This window comes from Megalobrama amblycephala, linkage group LG10 (genome assembly GCF_018812025.1).
Source record: "Megalobrama amblycephala isolate DHTTF-2021 linkage group LG10, ASM1881202v1, whole genome shotgun sequence".
In the NCBI taxonomy this organism is placed as follows: Eukaryota; Metazoa; Chordata; class Actinopteri; order Cypriniformes; family Xenocyprididae; genus Megalobrama; species Megalobrama amblycephala.
This window is the reverse complement of record NC_063053.1, coordinates 15,325,368-15,343,442: the sequence shown is the minus strand read 5'-3', so window position 1 is coordinate 15,343,442 and position 18,075 is coordinate 15,325,368. Positions and strand designations below refer to the sequence as shown.

The 18,075-nt window shown below is 36.6% G+C and overlaps 2 protein-coding genes across 2 annotated transcripts; both read right to left on the bottom strand.

The window, feature by feature from the left end:
- Positions 1–330: 330 nt before the first annotated feature.
- acta1b (actin alpha 1, skeletal muscle b) lies at positions 331–3,872 on the bottom strand. Its single transcript, XM_048204819.1, is given in 8 exon segments — positions 331–744; positions 842–1,023; positions 1,106–1,202; positions 1,205–1,296; positions 1,830–1,991; positions 2,140–2,464; positions 2,569–2,708; positions 3,713–3,872. Coding segments are annotated over 7 exon segments (1,131 nt in total). The 5' UTR covers positions 2,698–2,708; positions 3,713–3,872; the 3' UTR covers positions 331–600.
- Positions 3,873–5,363: 1,491 nt separating this feature from the next.
- abcb10 (ATP-binding cassette, sub-family B (MDR/TAP), member 10) lies at positions 5,364–17,588 on the bottom strand. Its single transcript, XM_048204818.1, has 13 exons — positions 16,704–17,588; positions 14,753–14,953; positions 13,493–13,695; positions 13,096–13,230; positions 12,776–12,922; positions 12,487–12,622; positions 11,029–11,124; positions 10,707–10,916; positions 10,515–10,594; positions 10,248–10,428; positions 10,108–10,151; positions 9,988–10,022; positions 5,364–6,717 (listed from the first exon to the last, which is right to left on the bottom strand). Exons 1-13 carry the CDS (start codon positions 17,125–17,127, stop codon positions 6,462–6,464), a joined length of 2,148 nt encoding a protein of 715 aa, XP_048060775.1. The 5' UTR covers positions 17,128–17,588; the 3' UTR covers positions 5,364–6,461.
- Between the last annotated feature and the right edge of the window lie 487 nt (positions 17,589–18,075).

The following is an 18,075-nucleotide window of genomic DNA, read 5'->3' as shown; positions in this document are numbered from 1 at the left end:
TGTTGATCCAGGAACATGTATGTCTTGGCAAAATCACAGTGACCCAGGTGAGATGGAGGTCAACTTTCACCATTTTCAGGAATATTGGAAGGGTTAAATGACCTTATGTGTGACCATATGATGACTTTTTGATTTTTGTAAACTTAAATACTTTGTACACCAAGTAAACTGCTCTATGAATCTTACTTTATTACCTATGCTTCCTGAAAATAATTAGATCATACTTTTTTTTTTTTACTAGAATTTACTTATTTGCTTTTCAGCAACACGCTAGATTGCCAAGTTTCCAGTTTCAAGTCAAACAATTTATTAACACAAACGCGTCACAAATACCAAATAATGGATTTTAATAAATTAATGACTATTTATGTACAGATTACATTCTTGTGATAGACAACATGGTATAATGGTTTTCTGGATCTCGATTGTGTCTGGACAATGCTGGGGCCTGCCTCGTCGTGTTCCTGCTTGGTAATCCAGGGTATGTTCAAGTAACATATGGGTACAAAATAAATCTGTACCAAAGCTGTCCCATAATGATGAATGTACAGTATTCTCCATTATTGCGTGATCCACAGCAAACAGATGCAGATGGTGGATTTAGAAGCACTTGCGGTGGACAATGCTGGGGCCTGCCTCATCGTATTCCTGCTTGGTGATCCACATCTGCTGGAAGGTGGACAGGGAAGCCAAGATGGAGCCACCGATCCATACGGAGTATTTACGCTCAGGTGGGGCAATGATCTGTCAGAATGAGGAGACACACGAACATGTCAGTGATGCATTTTGCTATATCAATAGGAAATGGGAACATTTAAAAAGATAACCACAGGTGCATTACCTTGATCTTCATTGTGCTGGGGGCCAGGGCAGTGATCTCCTTCTGCATACGGTCAGCAATACCTGGGTACATGGTGGTACCACCTGACAAGACATTGTTGGCATACAGGTCCTTCCTGATGTCAATGTCGCACTTCATGATGCTGTTGTAGGCGGTCTCGTGGATTCCAGCAGACTCCATACCTGTTCAGAAACACCTTATTAATCAAACTAAAAGCTGTATGGAAAAATGCAGCATTTTCTAATACTTTTTGTCTTTACGCACCAATGAAAGAAGGCTGGAAGAGGGTCTCTGGGCAACGGAAACGCTCATTACCAATGGTGATGACCTGGCCGTCGGGCAACTCGTAGCTTTTCTCCAGGGAAGAGAAGAGGCGGCAGTGGCCATCTCATTCTCAAAGTCCAGAGCCACATAGCACAGCTTCTCCTTGATGTCACGGACAATCTCACGCTCAGCTGGAAACAGAGTTTCAGAGTAAGTCAGTTGTTTCCAACATAACAAAAACAAATCAAAAATTGTGTTGGACATGTTTGGGGTAGGTACTATTTTTTGAAAGAAGTCTCTTATGCTCACCAAGGCTGCATTTATTTAATTAAAACAAACAGTAAAATTGGGGAAAATATATTATTACAGTTTAAAATAACAGTTTTATTAGAAACTTAAAAAGAAAAACTGCATTTATTTTAAATAAAAATAGACATTTTAAAAGTATTTTCTGACACTTTTGATCAATTTAATGCATTCTTGCTGATACAGATTTCTTTTTTTTTTTTGTTTAAGTGGTACGGTATTATATCCAACAATGACTGATATGATAAATTAAAAACAAAACTTTGGCCAATAACCATTATGGTACTAAAATATTGTGCTTCCCTCAACAAATAAAGACATATTTGAAAAGAAATTCGATGAGTTGTGACAAATCTTATATAAACAGAAGAAAACAACACAGAAATTAATGTGAAATTGAAAAATTGCATTTTCCTACCAGTTGTGACGAAAGAATAACCACGCTCGGTCAGGATCTTCATGAGGTAGTCGGTCAGATCGCGACCAGCCAGATCCAGACGCATGATGGCGTGGGGCAGAGCGTAACCCTCATAAATGGGGACATTGTGGGACACACCATCACCAGAGTCCAGCACAATACCTTAAATATAGAAAAAACGGGTCAGAAAAAACTTTTACAAAATAGCACATTTTGTGCAGATATGTAAAATCGCATATTAGATCCCATAAAATTATTTGTAAATTAGATCTTTAACATATACGATTGAGTGTTAAAATAATTGTCTCACCAGTGGTACGGCCAGAAGCATACAGGGACAGCACAGCCTGAATGGCCACATACATGGCTGGGACGTTGAAGGTCTCAAACATGATCTGGGTCATCTTCTCACGGTTAGCTTTGGGGTTAAGAGGGGCTTCAGTCAGCAGAGTTGGGTGCTCCTCAGGGGCCACGCGGAGCTCGTTGTAGAAGGTGTGGTGCCAGATCTTCTCCATATCATCCCAGTTGGTAATGATACCGTGCTCGATGGGGTACTTCAAAGTCAGGATACCCCTCTTGCTCTGAGCTTCATCTCCTACGTATGAGTCCTTCTGACCCATACCCACCATGACACCCTGGAAGAAGAAAAAGGGTATTTGTAATGTTGCAATATTTAAATGGAACAATAGCTTAAGCTTATCCATGTTAATGATTTTAAAAATGGCAAAATGCGACATACCTGGTGACGGGGGCGACCAACGATGGAGGGGAAGACAGCTCTGGGAGCGTCATCACCGGCAAATCCAGCCTTGACCAGGCCTGAACCATTGTCGCACACCAGGGCGGTAGTCTCGTCGTCGTCACACATCTTGATGGATTCTAATGTGGGACATAACATGGCAATATTAACTATACGTTGTGGTGAATTGTTGAATAATTCATATGAATTCATATGATCTGATTTGTACGTTTTATTACATTCTGCTTACACCCCACTGACTGTTAGGGGTGGACCTTCATGCTTATTTTTTTCTAAACATTGTACATTTCAATAAGAATCACATATGAATTCATACGAAACCACCTTGTAAAACAGTTGCGTTTTCTTGGGTTGAACATTAAGAAATATTGGATTTGTGCAAAAAGTTAAATAGAATTAGTTGATTCTACAGCAATGCATGCATCGGTTATATATACTGTAAAACTGTTTTCATCATAACATCTTTCCATCCATTTAACTTTAATAATATTTTGTATTATGAATATTTAGTCTTTTGTACTTTAGTTCTATAAGTCAGTTTCATGACTCATTTTATGAGTCAGCATTTTTAACTTTATTTTATTCATCAGTAATGAAATTCAAAGTGGTTAAAAACTCCAGTCATGACTGCACTTAAGACTGCAGGTTGTAACTTAAATTTTACCTAAATTTTACTTGAACAATTAAAATTAAAATAAGTTTAGTTGATTTTTTTTTTATACAGTGTACAAGTGCTGTGGAAATGGCAACATTAATGAGTAAATCAATTACTAATGAGTGAGTATAGTAGTAAAGTAATATTATAAGTTAAATACATATTAATTTTCCAATATATGATTCTAACATGCTGTAAAGTCAAGTATACAAATGTATACGAGTGACAATTCAAAATATACAAGTCATCTATTATGAATGCATTCATTGATTAATTCATGAAAACATAATTATGCAAATATTGTTTATGCCCGATCAATATATAACTTAATGCAAACCCGTTATCTATATTTTGTAGACGTTGACGCCAAATAACAATAATTAGTTGCCTTACATTGACTAAAAGTTAGTCTGTTAGTCAGTGTAACTACACTAGTAGTAGCGCATGTGTTTAATCCATTTCTCCTACCTTTCTCTGATGAAGCTCAGTGCAGAACACAACCGCTGATGGATCCAGTCACGGACTGACTGACCCATGAAAACCTTATATATATACTCTTCGTGTTTGTCTCCATGCGCACTATTGAGGATATCTGTATGTTCAGTTGGAGTTTTCCCCATCCTTCAACCATATTAGGCTCTTGCAGGGTAAGCGAGGGGTGACTTCCTAGTGAAGCGGCGTGTCTCCCGCTATCCCCAGGTTCGTAGTGAGCATGACTGTCCTTTTATGGTTTGATAGTCATCATTCCAGTCCACAGCTTGAGCTGTATATGGTGTGGGGGCGGTGTTTATGTTGCTACCAGCCTTTTCCCACATGGTGCTTCCTCCTAGTATATTTCTGTCAAATGAGATTTAGATATTTGTGCACAGCCAATATTTGATCTCATTATTCTCGCTCTTTGCGCAGTGTTGTCCGATATAAAATCTTGACCAAAGAGATGTGTTATGTGAAATTAAAATAATGTGATTTCAGGTAAGGCGCTAACAATTTTCATTACGAAAATTAATTTCTTTTTGATGTGTTCAGTACTTTATTAATATTGTTATTATTATATAAACAATATGTACAAAAATGTATTGATTGTACTAGCCTAAATTGTATTTTTAGCTGTTAATATAGCCTAAGTGAGTCATTGTTGCGAGTAATGTTATAAAAAATACCTCCCCCACCAACACATAAATGTGCAATAATCGTAAACGAAGTCATAAGTGAATTGTGGGTAGTCTAAACTTCTTATAGACTTGCATTTTCTATTTTAGACTCTTGAGGACATTTGGACCATCTGTTCACAACTGCACTACTGCCAGTTTTCATAGCAAATGAATTAGATGGTGTTCATGTTAGCTTACTAAATATTCATTCAATTGATAACATGATATGTTTGTATTTGTGAGATATTTTAAAATGCTATATTTTACAATCTTTTTGGCAATTTTTCTCCTAACTCTGTAGTCTATGCTCTGACAATAAGTCTTAATGTGCTATTTTGCTTCTCAAGTAAATATTGTTTTAAAGATATATTGATATTTTTAGTGGAAAACAAGACAATAAAAAAAAAAAAAATCATAATGATTCCTGGTGATGATTTTTTTTTTTCAGTGCAGGGAGGTGTGTGGCTGCTCTGCATGCTTTACTCAAAAGAGGCCCGTCTCTGTGCAAGCAGATATCCTGCCATAGTTGGCCCTAGAGCTTATGTTGTGCAAGTCAATGAAGGGGGCAGCCACAGTCACTGGGGCTAAGCAGCTTACTGCTTCAGCAAACACAGCCTGAGCTACAATCTCCCTGCTTGAACTTAATCAGACTTTGTGGTTTAGTTTCTGAGGTTAAGAGAGGGGCACAATTGAGGCAATTAATGAAACCACTTTATCGGTGAGGTGTAGTAGTAGAGTTGCTTACATAACCATTTTGGAGACTGATAGATTACAGTGAACAGTCAAGAACATTTTCCATAGTAGATCCAATTCGACAGTTTTCACCTCTTTCATTTATCCCACTTTTGCTGCCCCTCTTAGTTTCAAGTATAGCTTGTAATTTATTTTCAAGGGTCAAAACAAGCGCCCTCTTCTGGTCACTAAAGTTGTTTAAATGTTCTTGAACACAGGCTTGTGGACAGGGCAGTGTTTTAAGTAATGTTTCAATGTAATTTATTAAGAATGCAGATAAAACAATAGAAAATAAACAACATACAAACATACACATTTCACTACCCGAAAACTAATAAGTTACCACACGAAATATTAAAATGTTCTAAAATTCTGAATAGATTTCATCTTGTCTCAATTGTACATATATAAATATATATTGTCTAAAAGTAAAAGTTACATTAAAATCTCTCTCTTATAGTGTCTGTTCTCTTCTCAAATACAACTGAGACAATAATATATATCCTTCTTTCTTTTACAATGGTCTATACAGATGCTCCTTCTAAAACAGTATCTTCATTACTGGCAAAACACAATGGAGTTGGATTTCATCCCAGTAAAAGCTTTGCGGTTTATGATTTAGGCACGATACATTGACATCTGTGTCATTAACAAAGGTGATAAGAAAAGACAGAAGCACCATTGTTTCTGTAATTCCCCCACCAACAAAATCTTCATTATCTGTATTACTTATAAAACATTTGCAGAATGAATTTGTGTAAATTGTTCATAAATCATTCTTGTGTAATTTTTCCCACTGAATCAAATGCAACCTTTTACTTAATGGTTTTATGTATAGTTTACACAGAATTTAATTCTGCTCATGTTTCATGAATAAGGCCCTATGTACACTTCAATTAACTGATTATCACCCGTTCCTTAATAAAGGACTGACATGATTTATTAAAAGTAATAATAGCATCAAGTAACTTGGTCTCATATTTCAAATCTACCTCATATCCCTTTCAAGCTTTTCCATTCAAATATATTAAATGTTTTTCTTGGGCTATGAAAGCATAAAACAATTTTAAAAGCAGTGTTTTTGCAACTCTGATGAGTAATAAATCATGTCCACAGCATGTACGCTGTGACTGTCTGCCATTGTAATTAACAATGATCAGTATACAACTGGTTTCCAGTTACTTGGCAGTTTATGATACTGCAAAGGTTAAATAGCTACATTTCAGTCTTTTGTCATTTCAGAGTGCTCAAAACACAGTAAAACATATAAAGAGCATTTAAAGATGTTTGAATGCATGCACTCTCTTTGTTGTCTTTAAATGACTGTGTTTCTCCTATTTGTAGAGAGCCTTTTTTTGCTCAGACTGCAGGAAGGCCTGCTTCTCCATCAGCTTGCGGAAGAGCCCCTGGTCATCGGCAAGGAGTTGGGCATGGCTGCCGATCTCCATCACCCGGTGCTGGTCCATCACAGCCACGGCATCTGCGCTCTGGATGGTGGAGAGACGGTGAGCGATGATCAGCACTGTGCGACCGTGCATCAGCCTCTCTAATGCCTCCTGTACCAGAAACTCATTCTCTGCATCCAGAGCACTGAAACAGAGACCAGGGCAAGTCATATATATATATATATATATATATATATATATATATATATATATATATATATATATATATATACACACACACAAGCCATTATTCTATACACAGATGCATTTTCCATTTTAAAAAGATGGTTTCTGTTTTTTAAGATTTTAAACATTCTTTCAGAAAAATAATGTTAAAGTAAACAGCATTGTGCACATCAAGATAAATACATTTAAAAGTGTTGACAAGTTGAGAGTTTGACAAGCTTATTACAGGCCTTGTGCTTAAGGTTCTGTACTTAATCATGGCAACAAGATAAATACTTAAAGATTGTACAGTACTGTACTGACACATATAATGAAACAAGATAAGTGATGATAAAGTCAAGACCTTTACTTGTCCTCCAATTACCCTGAAAGGATGATGCCTTTTTTGTAGTTCATTATTATTTTAAAAATGTAAAAATATTATTATAAAGGATTGACACATAACCCGAGGACACATCTTTTAAAATAATAAATTGTTAACTAAAATATGAACTAAAATATATATTGTATAGACAAAGAATAAAGACTAAAAATCTAGCTTTTATTTCCATGTATATTTTTAATTAAAGGTGCCCAAGAATGCTTTTTCACAAGATGTAATATAAGTCTAAGGTGTCTCCTGAATGTGTCTGTGAAGTTTCAGCTCAAAATACCCCATAGATTTTTTTTTAATAAATTTTTTTAACTGCCTATTTTGGGGCATCATTAACAATGCACTTATTTAGGCAGCGCCGCCCCTTTAATTCGCGTGCTCCCTGCCACATGAGCTGTCGACTATATTACAGCGCATTTACAAAGTTCACACAGCTAATATAACCCTCAAATGGATCTTTACAAGATGTTTGTCATGCATGCTGTATGCATGCTTCGAATTATGTGAGTAAAGTATTTATTTGGATGTTAACGTTTTATTCTAAATGAATTTGAGGCTGTCCTCCGTGGCTAACGGCTAATGCTACACTGTTGGAGAGATTTATAAAGAATGAAGTTGTGTTTATGAATTATACAGACTGCAAGTGTTTAAAAATGAAAATAGCGACGGCTCTTGTCTCCGTGAATACAGTAAGAAACGATGGTAACTTTAACCACATTTAACAGTACATTAGCAACATGCTAACGAAACATTTAGAAAGACAATTTACAAATATCACTAAAAATATCATGTTATAATGGATCACGTCAGTTATTGTTGCTCCATCTGCCATTTTTTGCTATTGTTATTGCTTGCTTACCTAGTCTGTTGATTCACCTGTGCACAGATCCAGACGTTACTGGCTGCCCTTGTCTAATGCCTTTTATAATGTTGGGAACATGGGCTGGCATTATGCAAATATTGGGGCGTTCACCCCGACTGTTACGTAACAGTCGGTGTTATGTTGAGATTCGCCTATTCTTCGGAGGTCATTTAAACAAATGAGATTTATATAAGAAGGAGGAAACAATGGAGTTTGAGACTCAATGTATGTCTTTTTCGTGTACTGAACTCTTGTTATTTAACTATGCTGAGGTAAATTCAATTTTTGAATCTAGGGCACCTTTAAAGTGCCCCTATTATGGATTTAAAAACAAAGTGAATGAAAACAAAATTTTAAATCTGAAAGTGCATTGTATATAAAGTTATTGTCTCTCAAATGTAACAGTCCACTCTGTGTCAATTAAACGAGTCGTTTGTAAAACGAATCCCAACCCGTTTCGTTGTGACATCACAGCGAAACATTAGCATATTGCCCGCCCACTTATTGCGCACACAGACTCCAGGGAAAATTCATTTTTTTCAACAATACCACAGCAGTACAATCTTTTGTTGTGTTCCCGTCATTTTACTGATGACTGCTTCTCAAACCTCTGAGAGTTTGACACAGGATTCACAAAGCACAAAACGCTTCTCAACCTGTAAGTATGATTAATAATTGATGTTTATATTTTCTAGCGATCGTTCAAAATTCGTAGTTTTGTATGTTATGTTGTGTAACATACACCGTAGTCTGTATGTCTCCTGCTAACCGGCTAACTCACGTTTTTGTAGTTCTGCTATTCAGATGTGGGTCCAGTATTGTGCAGTAAAATGTGTCGATTAATGCAGCTTGTCTGTCTTATTACTTGGAGTAATGATCAAGGATCGAGCACAACTTTTGTATATAAGTGTAATGCATTATCAGCTATTGTGCTCAGCTAACGTGGGAGTTTACAACATAGCTGTGGGCTCGGTTCGCTTACATAACTGTAAAACAAACAGTTTTTTTTACTCTGCGTTTTTATTATTACGATAGAGTAGAGCTCTATCTGTATTGTAATAGGATGTTAAGACGATAGTCCACACAAACTAGTTGAAGTATTCTCTCTGTAAACAGTAAACACCCATTGTAATGTCAAACAATGGTAAAGCCATTTTTACTTTGTTCATAGTTAAGGTGAAAAAGTCTGTGTACACATCTGGCCTTAATGTTTTTGTTATGTTAGAGGTTTTCAGCTACACTTGGCATTCCAATACAGCACACCTACACCTAAGTATAACAGTGACGCTGCTATCACATCATAAAAATAAAGCAAACTAAGATGACACTTGTTATAGAGAAACGTCCTGCTCCAATCATGATTGCTAATCAGTTTCTGGTTGATCGACTACTTCAGACGTTTCATCATCGGACTTGGGCTCGAATTGATACGGTAAAATCGATGCCATCTTTTCTGTCCATACATTGTATACAATGTCTTGCTAATTGATAGCTGTCATTCAGTTATGGCAGTAGACCAATCACAAAGAATTGGGCCATCTGACCAATCAGAGCAGTGTAGGCTCGTGGAAAGGAGGGGTTTAGAGAGACTGATTTTTAAAACTGCTTCTAATTAAATGTATATTATGAGAAAACAAAAGTGTTTTTTGACCTTGCATGCATGCAAACCTGTTGTAAGAGACTCCCAAAACAATATTAGGAACCTTAAAAAAGGCATAATGAGGCACTTTAAAACATTTTTCCTAATACTAATATAAAAGGAAAAGTTAGAAAAGTAAGAAACATGGTGGTGGGGACAAGCCAAAAATATAAGAAATTTTGTTTATAATAAAGTTGTTAAAGTCAAAGTGGCAGCAGCTGTTCATTGTATTTTTTACATTTTTTTTTACATTTACAAACTTACAATTTGAAAATATTATTATTAATATTTGAACTGGTATGCTTCTGCTCATCTGTTCATCAATTTATTTTTAAGTACTGTATAAACATCTCACCTCGTGGCTTCATCCAATAAAAGTATCTTGGGATTCTGTGAAAAGCATAAAAAAAGCATGAGATAAATATAAACAACAAATATTTAAACATTCAATCTAATACTAAAGAGGACAGATTACCTTCAGCATGGCTCGTGCTATAGCGACTCTCTGCTTCTGTCCTCCTGTTTATTCAACAAATCAGTGTAGTTATGCATGAATTACAAACAGAGACATTTGTCCCATCACAAACACGAGTTTCACTGGAGGTTTTTTCATACCTGACAGCAGTACCCCCTTCTCTCCTACCACTGTATCATAGCCCTTAGGGAATTCCTGGATGAAGTCATGAGCATTGGCTATTTTTGCTGCCCTGTAGATTTCCTCTACTGTGACCTGACTTGAGTCTGTCGCCCCATAAGCGATGTTCTCAGCAATGGAACAGGAAAAAAGAACAGGCTCCTACAAAAAACATATTCACACACAGAACTTAGTAAAATGGAGGTAGGATATGGTCTAATTCTCTTTCTTCTGGTGGCTTTTCTTACCTGGCTTACAGTACCAATGTGACTCCTCAGCCAGTAAGGATTCAAGTCTCGTATATCGTGGCCATCAACAGTGACCACACCTGCATTTAAATCAAAACTACACATTTATCTCTGCATTTTTACTGTTCTCACATCTTAGTTGTTAACATCAGTTTCAACATTTTTCACTGTATTCTTAGTCTCAGTTCTCACCTGAATCAGGATCATACAGCCGGAGTAACAATGACACCAGTGTGGATTTGCCAGAGCCACTGGATCCCACTACTGCCATTACTGACCCCGCCGGCACAGACAAACTTAGATCCTGGAAGATGGGCGAATCCTTTCTCGTTGGGTAAGCAAAACACACATTACGAAACTCCAGTTCTCCTTTTAACTGCTCTGGTTTTAACACAAGCCCCTCTAAAGAAGAAAAAAAAATCAACAAAAAGATAATTACTTTACTGCCATTCACATAAGAAAAGATAAAAGTATTTTGCATTTTAGGCATTATTCAGAAGGACATTCTATTTACCATTGAGGGGAAATTCAGGCTTTCGGTCCATGAGTTCCCACAGACGAGTCCCAGCACCAAGCCCCTTCATCAACTCAGAGTAGAATGAGCTGAAACCTTAAATTAATCCACAGAAAATGACAAGTTGTACATACTTTAAAAACTTCTACACAGAGCAAAAATTACAGCTAAACAGGTTTCTACCTATGAATAAGGCCCAGTGTTCCACCCCCACAAGAGCCGTTTTGTTGGGAAATCCCAACAGAACTGTGTTGAAAGAAACATATTCTTTTCTAAATGTTGCACACTGGCTACAAAAATGATAAAGCCTGTCTTGGGACCTAATGCCCTAAATGAAGTGAATTCTATGTAAACCAGCCCATGTTGAAACTGAAAACTGAACTTCCTTGTTCTATAAAGTCCCTCCTTCAGAAATACGTAACGAGTTCTGATTGTGCCAGCGGTTCCTGTGTTGTGATTGGACAGCAGCTTAGCGCTCCTTGCCCGGAAAAGTCACGCCTCTTACCATAACGTGGAGATGCACGCGCTCAGTGTTATTGTAAACATGTCTTTAATTTTACCCTATCAATTTGAGCCGGAATCAGACCCGGTGATTGGACTGCGGGATGAAAATAACAGCGTTTCGACGACATGGCGACAAACACACTCTACAAACGTAACTCTTGTGTATTCCTGTGGGCGGAGGTTAGTCAAAAAACTGTTTTAGTGACGTCATTAAAGAAGGAAGTAGAGGGATGTAGTCCAAACTGGCCGTTCGATGTAGGCGACTTCTGTTAAATAAAATATCTCGCTTGGCATTGAACTTTGAGCTTTAAAATTTTACAGATTTTATTTATACTCTAACAACAACATTACACACTAACTAAAGTTTGAAACATGGGATCACGAAGAACAGGACCTTTAAAACATTTTTGAAAGAAATTTCTTATGCTCGCCAAGGTTGCATTCATTTGATCAAAAATACAGTAAAAACAGTAATATTGAGAGAGTTTTATGATTTAAAATAACTTTTTTATTTTTATAAAAATATATTTTTAATATATTTTAAATTTTATTTAATTCCTGTGATGGTAATGCTGAATTTTTATCATTATTACTCCAGTCTTCAGTGTCACATGATCCTTCAGAAATCATTCTAATATGCTGATTTAGTGCTCAAGAAACATTTATTATTATTATCAATGTTGAAAATGATGTGGAAACCATGATGCTTTTTTTCAAGTTTCTTTGACAAATTCAAAGTTCATAAGAACAGCATTTATTTGAAATAGAAATCTTTTGTAAAAATATAAATGTCTTTACTGTCACTTTTGATTAATTTAATGCATGCTTGATTAATAAATGTATTCATTTCTTTGCAAAAAACAAACAAATATACATCTTACTGACTCCAAACTTTTGGACAGTAGTGTATATTCATACAGTGTATATAGTGTTGCTCTGAGCTAACATCCTCACCTGCGATGCTGATGCCCACCCAGAAGGAATACATTAGGAAAGATGAGAGCTGCCCAACGGTCATGGCCTCACTGGCCATCAACAGACCTCCCTTATACAACACACTCAGGATGATGACATTTCCACTCAGTCCCGTCTGCAACAGAAATGAAAACATCAGAGCAGAAGTACTGGACTGGACAAATGATCTTAAACTGCCTTACTGATTAAATACTACTTTTAAACCATCAGTTCTGATAATCATGCAATACAAATTAAACATTTACACAACAAGTAAGATGAATCTCACCACTCCATAGAATCCAGCGGAAAGCATCGCCTCTTTCTTAGCTAGTTCAAAAATATGGTCAGTCTTTTCTGAGTACTTCTGCACCTCTGTCAGCTCTTTTCCAAAAGCTCGAACTGTCCGCATGTTGCTGATCCTCTCTTCTGCCAACTAGGAGATGCAGAGCAGCTACAGAGTATAAGGATCGCTTGGCCACTTGCTGTTATTACACTTACAATAGAGCAATGAATTCAGCTATCAAATTATTACTGTTCAAGGCTTGGTTTCATATCTGCAATAAAACAAGCAATAAAGCCCCACTGAAAGGAAACATGACCTCTCACCTGCGTAGCCTCTGCCAATGCATCCTGTGTGCGTCTTGATATGGATCGTATGAATTTACCAAAAATTACAGCCAGGCAGGCAATAGGAGGAACAACCATCAGCACAAAGGCTGTCAGACTAGGTGACACATATAACTGAGGAAGAGAAAGAGAAAGTTCAAGAGTTGAATTAGTCAGTGATAATAAACATAGATGCGTTTATGAATACAAACAGTATACCAGAATTACTGCATTCCACTATAGCTTCTGTTTTAGAAACAGATGAGAAAGTAATGGGAGTGAAATGTTTTTATATAAAGCAGAATCATGGTGGCTGGTTTCACATAAGTGCAGTTAAAATGTGATATTCGTAAAGAGAATTAGCTGCTAAAATGTCAAACTATCCCAAGCGTCTCACCATCATGCCAACTCCGGCCCCCGCCTGGGCGAGGGATCGCAGCCCATTAGACAGGTTGTCAGTGAGGCAGTTTCCGACGATGGCCGTGTCTGCCGAAAGCCGGTTAATGAGCTCACCGGTTCGGGTCTTATCAAAGAATCCCACCTCCTGCTTCAAAATCGAGGAGAAAAGGGTTTCACGCAAGTTTCGCACAATCTGTTGCCCTGTGAAAGCAGAGAAAGACTTTTTAAAGAGAGAGTACAGTATGCAACTCAATGAATCACATGGAATGATTCTAATTAATGGAGTAAAGAATAAAAAACTAGACCTAACCATTTACAGAACAAATACATTCAATCAATAAATACATAGATTACCTTTCAAAAGTTTGGGATCGATAAGATTTTTGTTTTGTTTTAAAAAGGTCTCTTATGCTCACCAAGGCTGCATTATTTAATCAAAAATACAGTAAAAACGAATAATTTCTATTTTAAAGCTGCAATATGTAAGATTTTTGCAGTAAAATATCCAAAAACCACTAGGCCAGTGTTATATATTTTGTTCACTTGAGTACTTACAATATCCCAAATGTTTCCAATTATTTGTAAATTGTGAGAAAATTGTGATTTTAGGAGTCCCCTGTCAATGGCGTCATACCCGCGTTACCCTCGGTTTCCGGTTTTATTTTGTAGAAACCATGGAAACACCAAAGATGCTTGAATATATTACATATTTTATTAGACAAGGGAACAACTGTTTCGTTAAATTTATAGACAGAAAACTAATTATTGTTGCATGCCATTTATCAACACAAGCCATCCAGCATTTATTAATATGATATTCTAATATCGATCTAGCTTACTGCAGTGTGCAACAAGTGTCTCACAGCAGCCGCCGAGCGAACGCTCAGAGTAATGTTATAACATCATTTTCAACACACTCAAATGTATCTAATATGATAAACAGCGCTTGACTGGAAGAAGCGGAAAGAAACCATGATATAACCGTTTTCTTTTTAGAATTCTTTGATGGATAGAAAGTTCAAAAGAACCTCATTTATTTGAAATACAATCTTTTGAAACACCATAAATGTCTTTAATGCATCTTTGTTGATTAAAAGTGTTAATTTCTTTCCATAAAAAAATAAAAAAATCTTATTGACCCCAAACATTTGAACAGTAACATAAGCCACAAAATTCTCCAAAAAAACAAACAACAACAAATCCCTACTGCACTATAAAGCATCTTTATTGTTTCATGTGATGTGCATTGAGACTTCACCTGAGATCTGCATGAGGTAAACACGAGCAGCATTTGCAGCGCCTCCGAAGAGGAAGACACCTGTTAGCATGAAACACAGGGAGGTAAGGGAGGCGGTGAAGTCCTCTGTGGGGCTAGAGTAGATGGTGTCAATCACTTTTCCCAGAAAAAATGGTGCAGACATGGTGACAGAGCTGGAGATCACCAGAAAGCCCACGGCAGCTATGAGGAGAGTCAGAAACAAATCATAAGGGACAAATAAAATATCAATTCATAAATCAGGTACATTTAGCAAAAGGTACATTTGCATAAGAAGATTTTTTTTTTTTTTTTTTTTTGATGGTGATGATGATTTGCTTTGTTTTGACAAGAACATAATTTTCATCATTAACATTAAGATATTTACAAAATTTACACAGTATAGTTCTAGCTCTAATATCAACCCTCCATCAATATTTAGATGGTGTAAACATATGTAAACAGCCTGATAATCTGTTTGTTCCTTGAAGAAACAAAGATATTTGGATATGGCTGCCATTTACTCTGGCATCCATCTGAAACTGAAAAACCCTCGCACACCCTGGCCAGGCAAACTCAAACTTGCTCGATTTCTTCCTAACAAAAAGCAGGTCATTTATCCTATTGAAATTTAGGCTTATTCTCAGTCTGCATATTTGTGAGAGTATAACAGTATTCTCTCTACTCCTAATGTGTGTGCATTAACTTGCAGAGGTGTAAAGTACTTGAGTAAATGTAATTAGTTACTGTACTTAAGTATCTTTTTGGCTACTTTGTAGTTGTAATGAGTTTAAAAGATATTAGCAACTTTTACTCTCTACTTGACTACATTTTTGAGCAAGTAAATGTACTTTTCACTCCACTACATTTGTGACGAGTAATGCAGTTACAAATTACATTTTTCATGGCAGATAACTTTTTCTGCAGCAGTTTTTTTCTCATATAAAGAAGCAATATCTTGTGCATTTTCCCTTTACTCACCCAAAACGTGTCAACAAGGATACTTTATGTGAATGTGAGTGCATTAGCAGGTAGCTGCTGATCGCAGATGTTTTATTTATTAGATGAGGAAATGACTGCAGCTGGTGATGAGGCTCAAACCATCACATACATACAGTAGTCTTTGACTATTTAATTTGACTTAACATTGTTTATTTATCCGCTATATTGACAAGACCATTTTGAAGGATATTGGTTTACTTATGGCCTTTCTGTGCACTTGAGCTCAACTGAGACTTGAGAGTTTGTAGAAGTTTAAGAGGTTGTTGTGTCGACCTTGATTTATTGCAACATTGAGGTGTTCAGTTTTATTTTGATTTTAGAAAATAAACATGATTTCTCATCTTACAAATCAATGGTTTCTTATTTTCACTGGTATGTCTCTCAGGTCTAGTGCATCTCTGAGCCTACATTCAGCATGAGTAAAATACTGAAGTACTGTTAAAATCAGATACTTTAAGACTTTTACTCAAGTCGTATTGGAATTGGCTACTTGTAACTTGTAGTGGAGTCATTTTTGATGTAAGGTATCAGTACTTTTACTCAAGTATGGTTTTCAGGTACTCTTTACACCTCTGTTAACTTGGATGGGTTAAATGCAGAGGACAAATTCCGAGTATGGTTTACCTTACTTGGCCTTCAAATGTCACTTTAACTCTCTTTCACTTTCACTCTTTAAAATGTTCTTCGGTCCATTTATGTATCTCTAATTAGTAAATAACATTTTTGATGTAATCATTTGCATTCTTTTCTTTTTTATTTTTATCAAAAAATGTAAATATTTACAAAATGCAAACGGTATAGATATCCATTTCAAAAACTATTTTTTTCCAATATGGTGTTTTGGACAATTTTTAAAGGGATGTAAAACTCTACACATCTCAGGAAACAGTCAAAACCAATCAAGTGCCTCCAAATGTAACTAAACACAGAACATAAGCACTGTTTGACTTGCCTGTCAGTCTCCATCTCTGGGGATACGCCAGATGTAGCAACTTCTTGACATCTTCTGAGGGTACACGTAACGTGTTTTCTGAGGTTTTATCGTTACTCTCCTGGTTTACCAGAGTCTTTGAGGTTTGTTTGGAGTCGGTAGATGTGCTGTAGAGAGCAACCGTGTGTCTGGAGTGTGTCCATATACTTTTGGGTAAAAATAACCCTCCAGTTCTGAGACAAGAGAGCCTGGACACGTTCCTTCCCTTATACACAGGCAACACAAGGGCATCAAACGATCCATTCGTGCACAATTGCTTTTTCCACGGTGTTTTTGATGTCCGATTAGGCAAAAGATAAAATGTATCTGAACGAGAGCAGGTACTGTTACACTGTTGCAGTTTCACTATTGTATATCTTGTCATTCGCAACATTGTCCTATACATTTGGAGAAAAAGACGAGCGAAACGAAGTTTACGAGTCTCAACTAATCATTATCTGTCGAAACTTACTGTATAAAGTCAGACGGCCAATGCATCGAGCAGTGCTGTAAACAGTGGAGTGTCTGGACACACTTTTGACTGCATGACACAGTAGAAAGACGGACTTATTGTGGGCCGAGGGTCGACGGTTACTAAGGTTTATCTGTTCCTGACAGTTTTCACATCCAGCCCTTGTTTGCGTTATCTTCACACACGCCCAGCGCATTCACTGGCAGCGCCCTGTCACAAAAACCTGCCGCAGGACATCTGTCGGTCTTTACTCAACACAACGTCAATGACTGTTCCAGTAACATAAAAGTGGGATTTGGAGTGTTTTAAAATAAAATAAGAATAAAAAGGTGACCCCGGTGATTTCCTTGACTTTTGAGGAAGCGAAGCACTACTACGTCATTAAACGATCTCCGTCATAGATATTAATACAGAGATGTCGCGTTGGTCAGATCAATAGAGCCGCCATCTTGGAAAGGTCAGCAAGGAGAACTGTTCGAAGTAAATATAACAGTTGTAATACATAATTAATTATTTTTATATATATATATATATATATATATATATATATATATATATATATATATATATATATACAAAAGTCTTAGGCACGTCAGTATTTTCACCCCCCCAAAAAGGTTTTAAGCCAGTTATTTATCTTTTTCTGTAGTGTGTCAATAGGAAATATCTGTTCACATTTCCAAACATTCATTTTGCTATTATTTGTATATTATTTGATTTTTGAATACACAATAAGACTGATAACAGCCGGTGCTCCACATGGAGATCAGAGCTCACCATCATCAAATCCGTCTGTGATTACATGAAGAAACAGATGAAATTGAGACAAACCAAATCCAGAAGATCTGTGGCCGTGTCTCTAAGAGATTTTAAGAAACCTGC

Coding starts and splice junctions, on each gene's coding strand:
- abcb10 (XM_048204818.1), bottom strand. CDS start 17,127: ATGTATAGGACAATGTTGCGAATGACAAGATATACAATAGTGAAACTG. Junction 10,595..10,706: donor GCTGTATGATCCTGATTCAG/GTGAGAACTGAG, acceptor ATTTAAATGCAG/GTGTGGTCACTGTTGATGGC. Junction 6,718..9,987: donor TTATTGGATGAAGCCACGAG/GTGAGATGTTTA, acceptor TCTCTGTTTCAG/TGCTCTGGATGCAGAGAATG.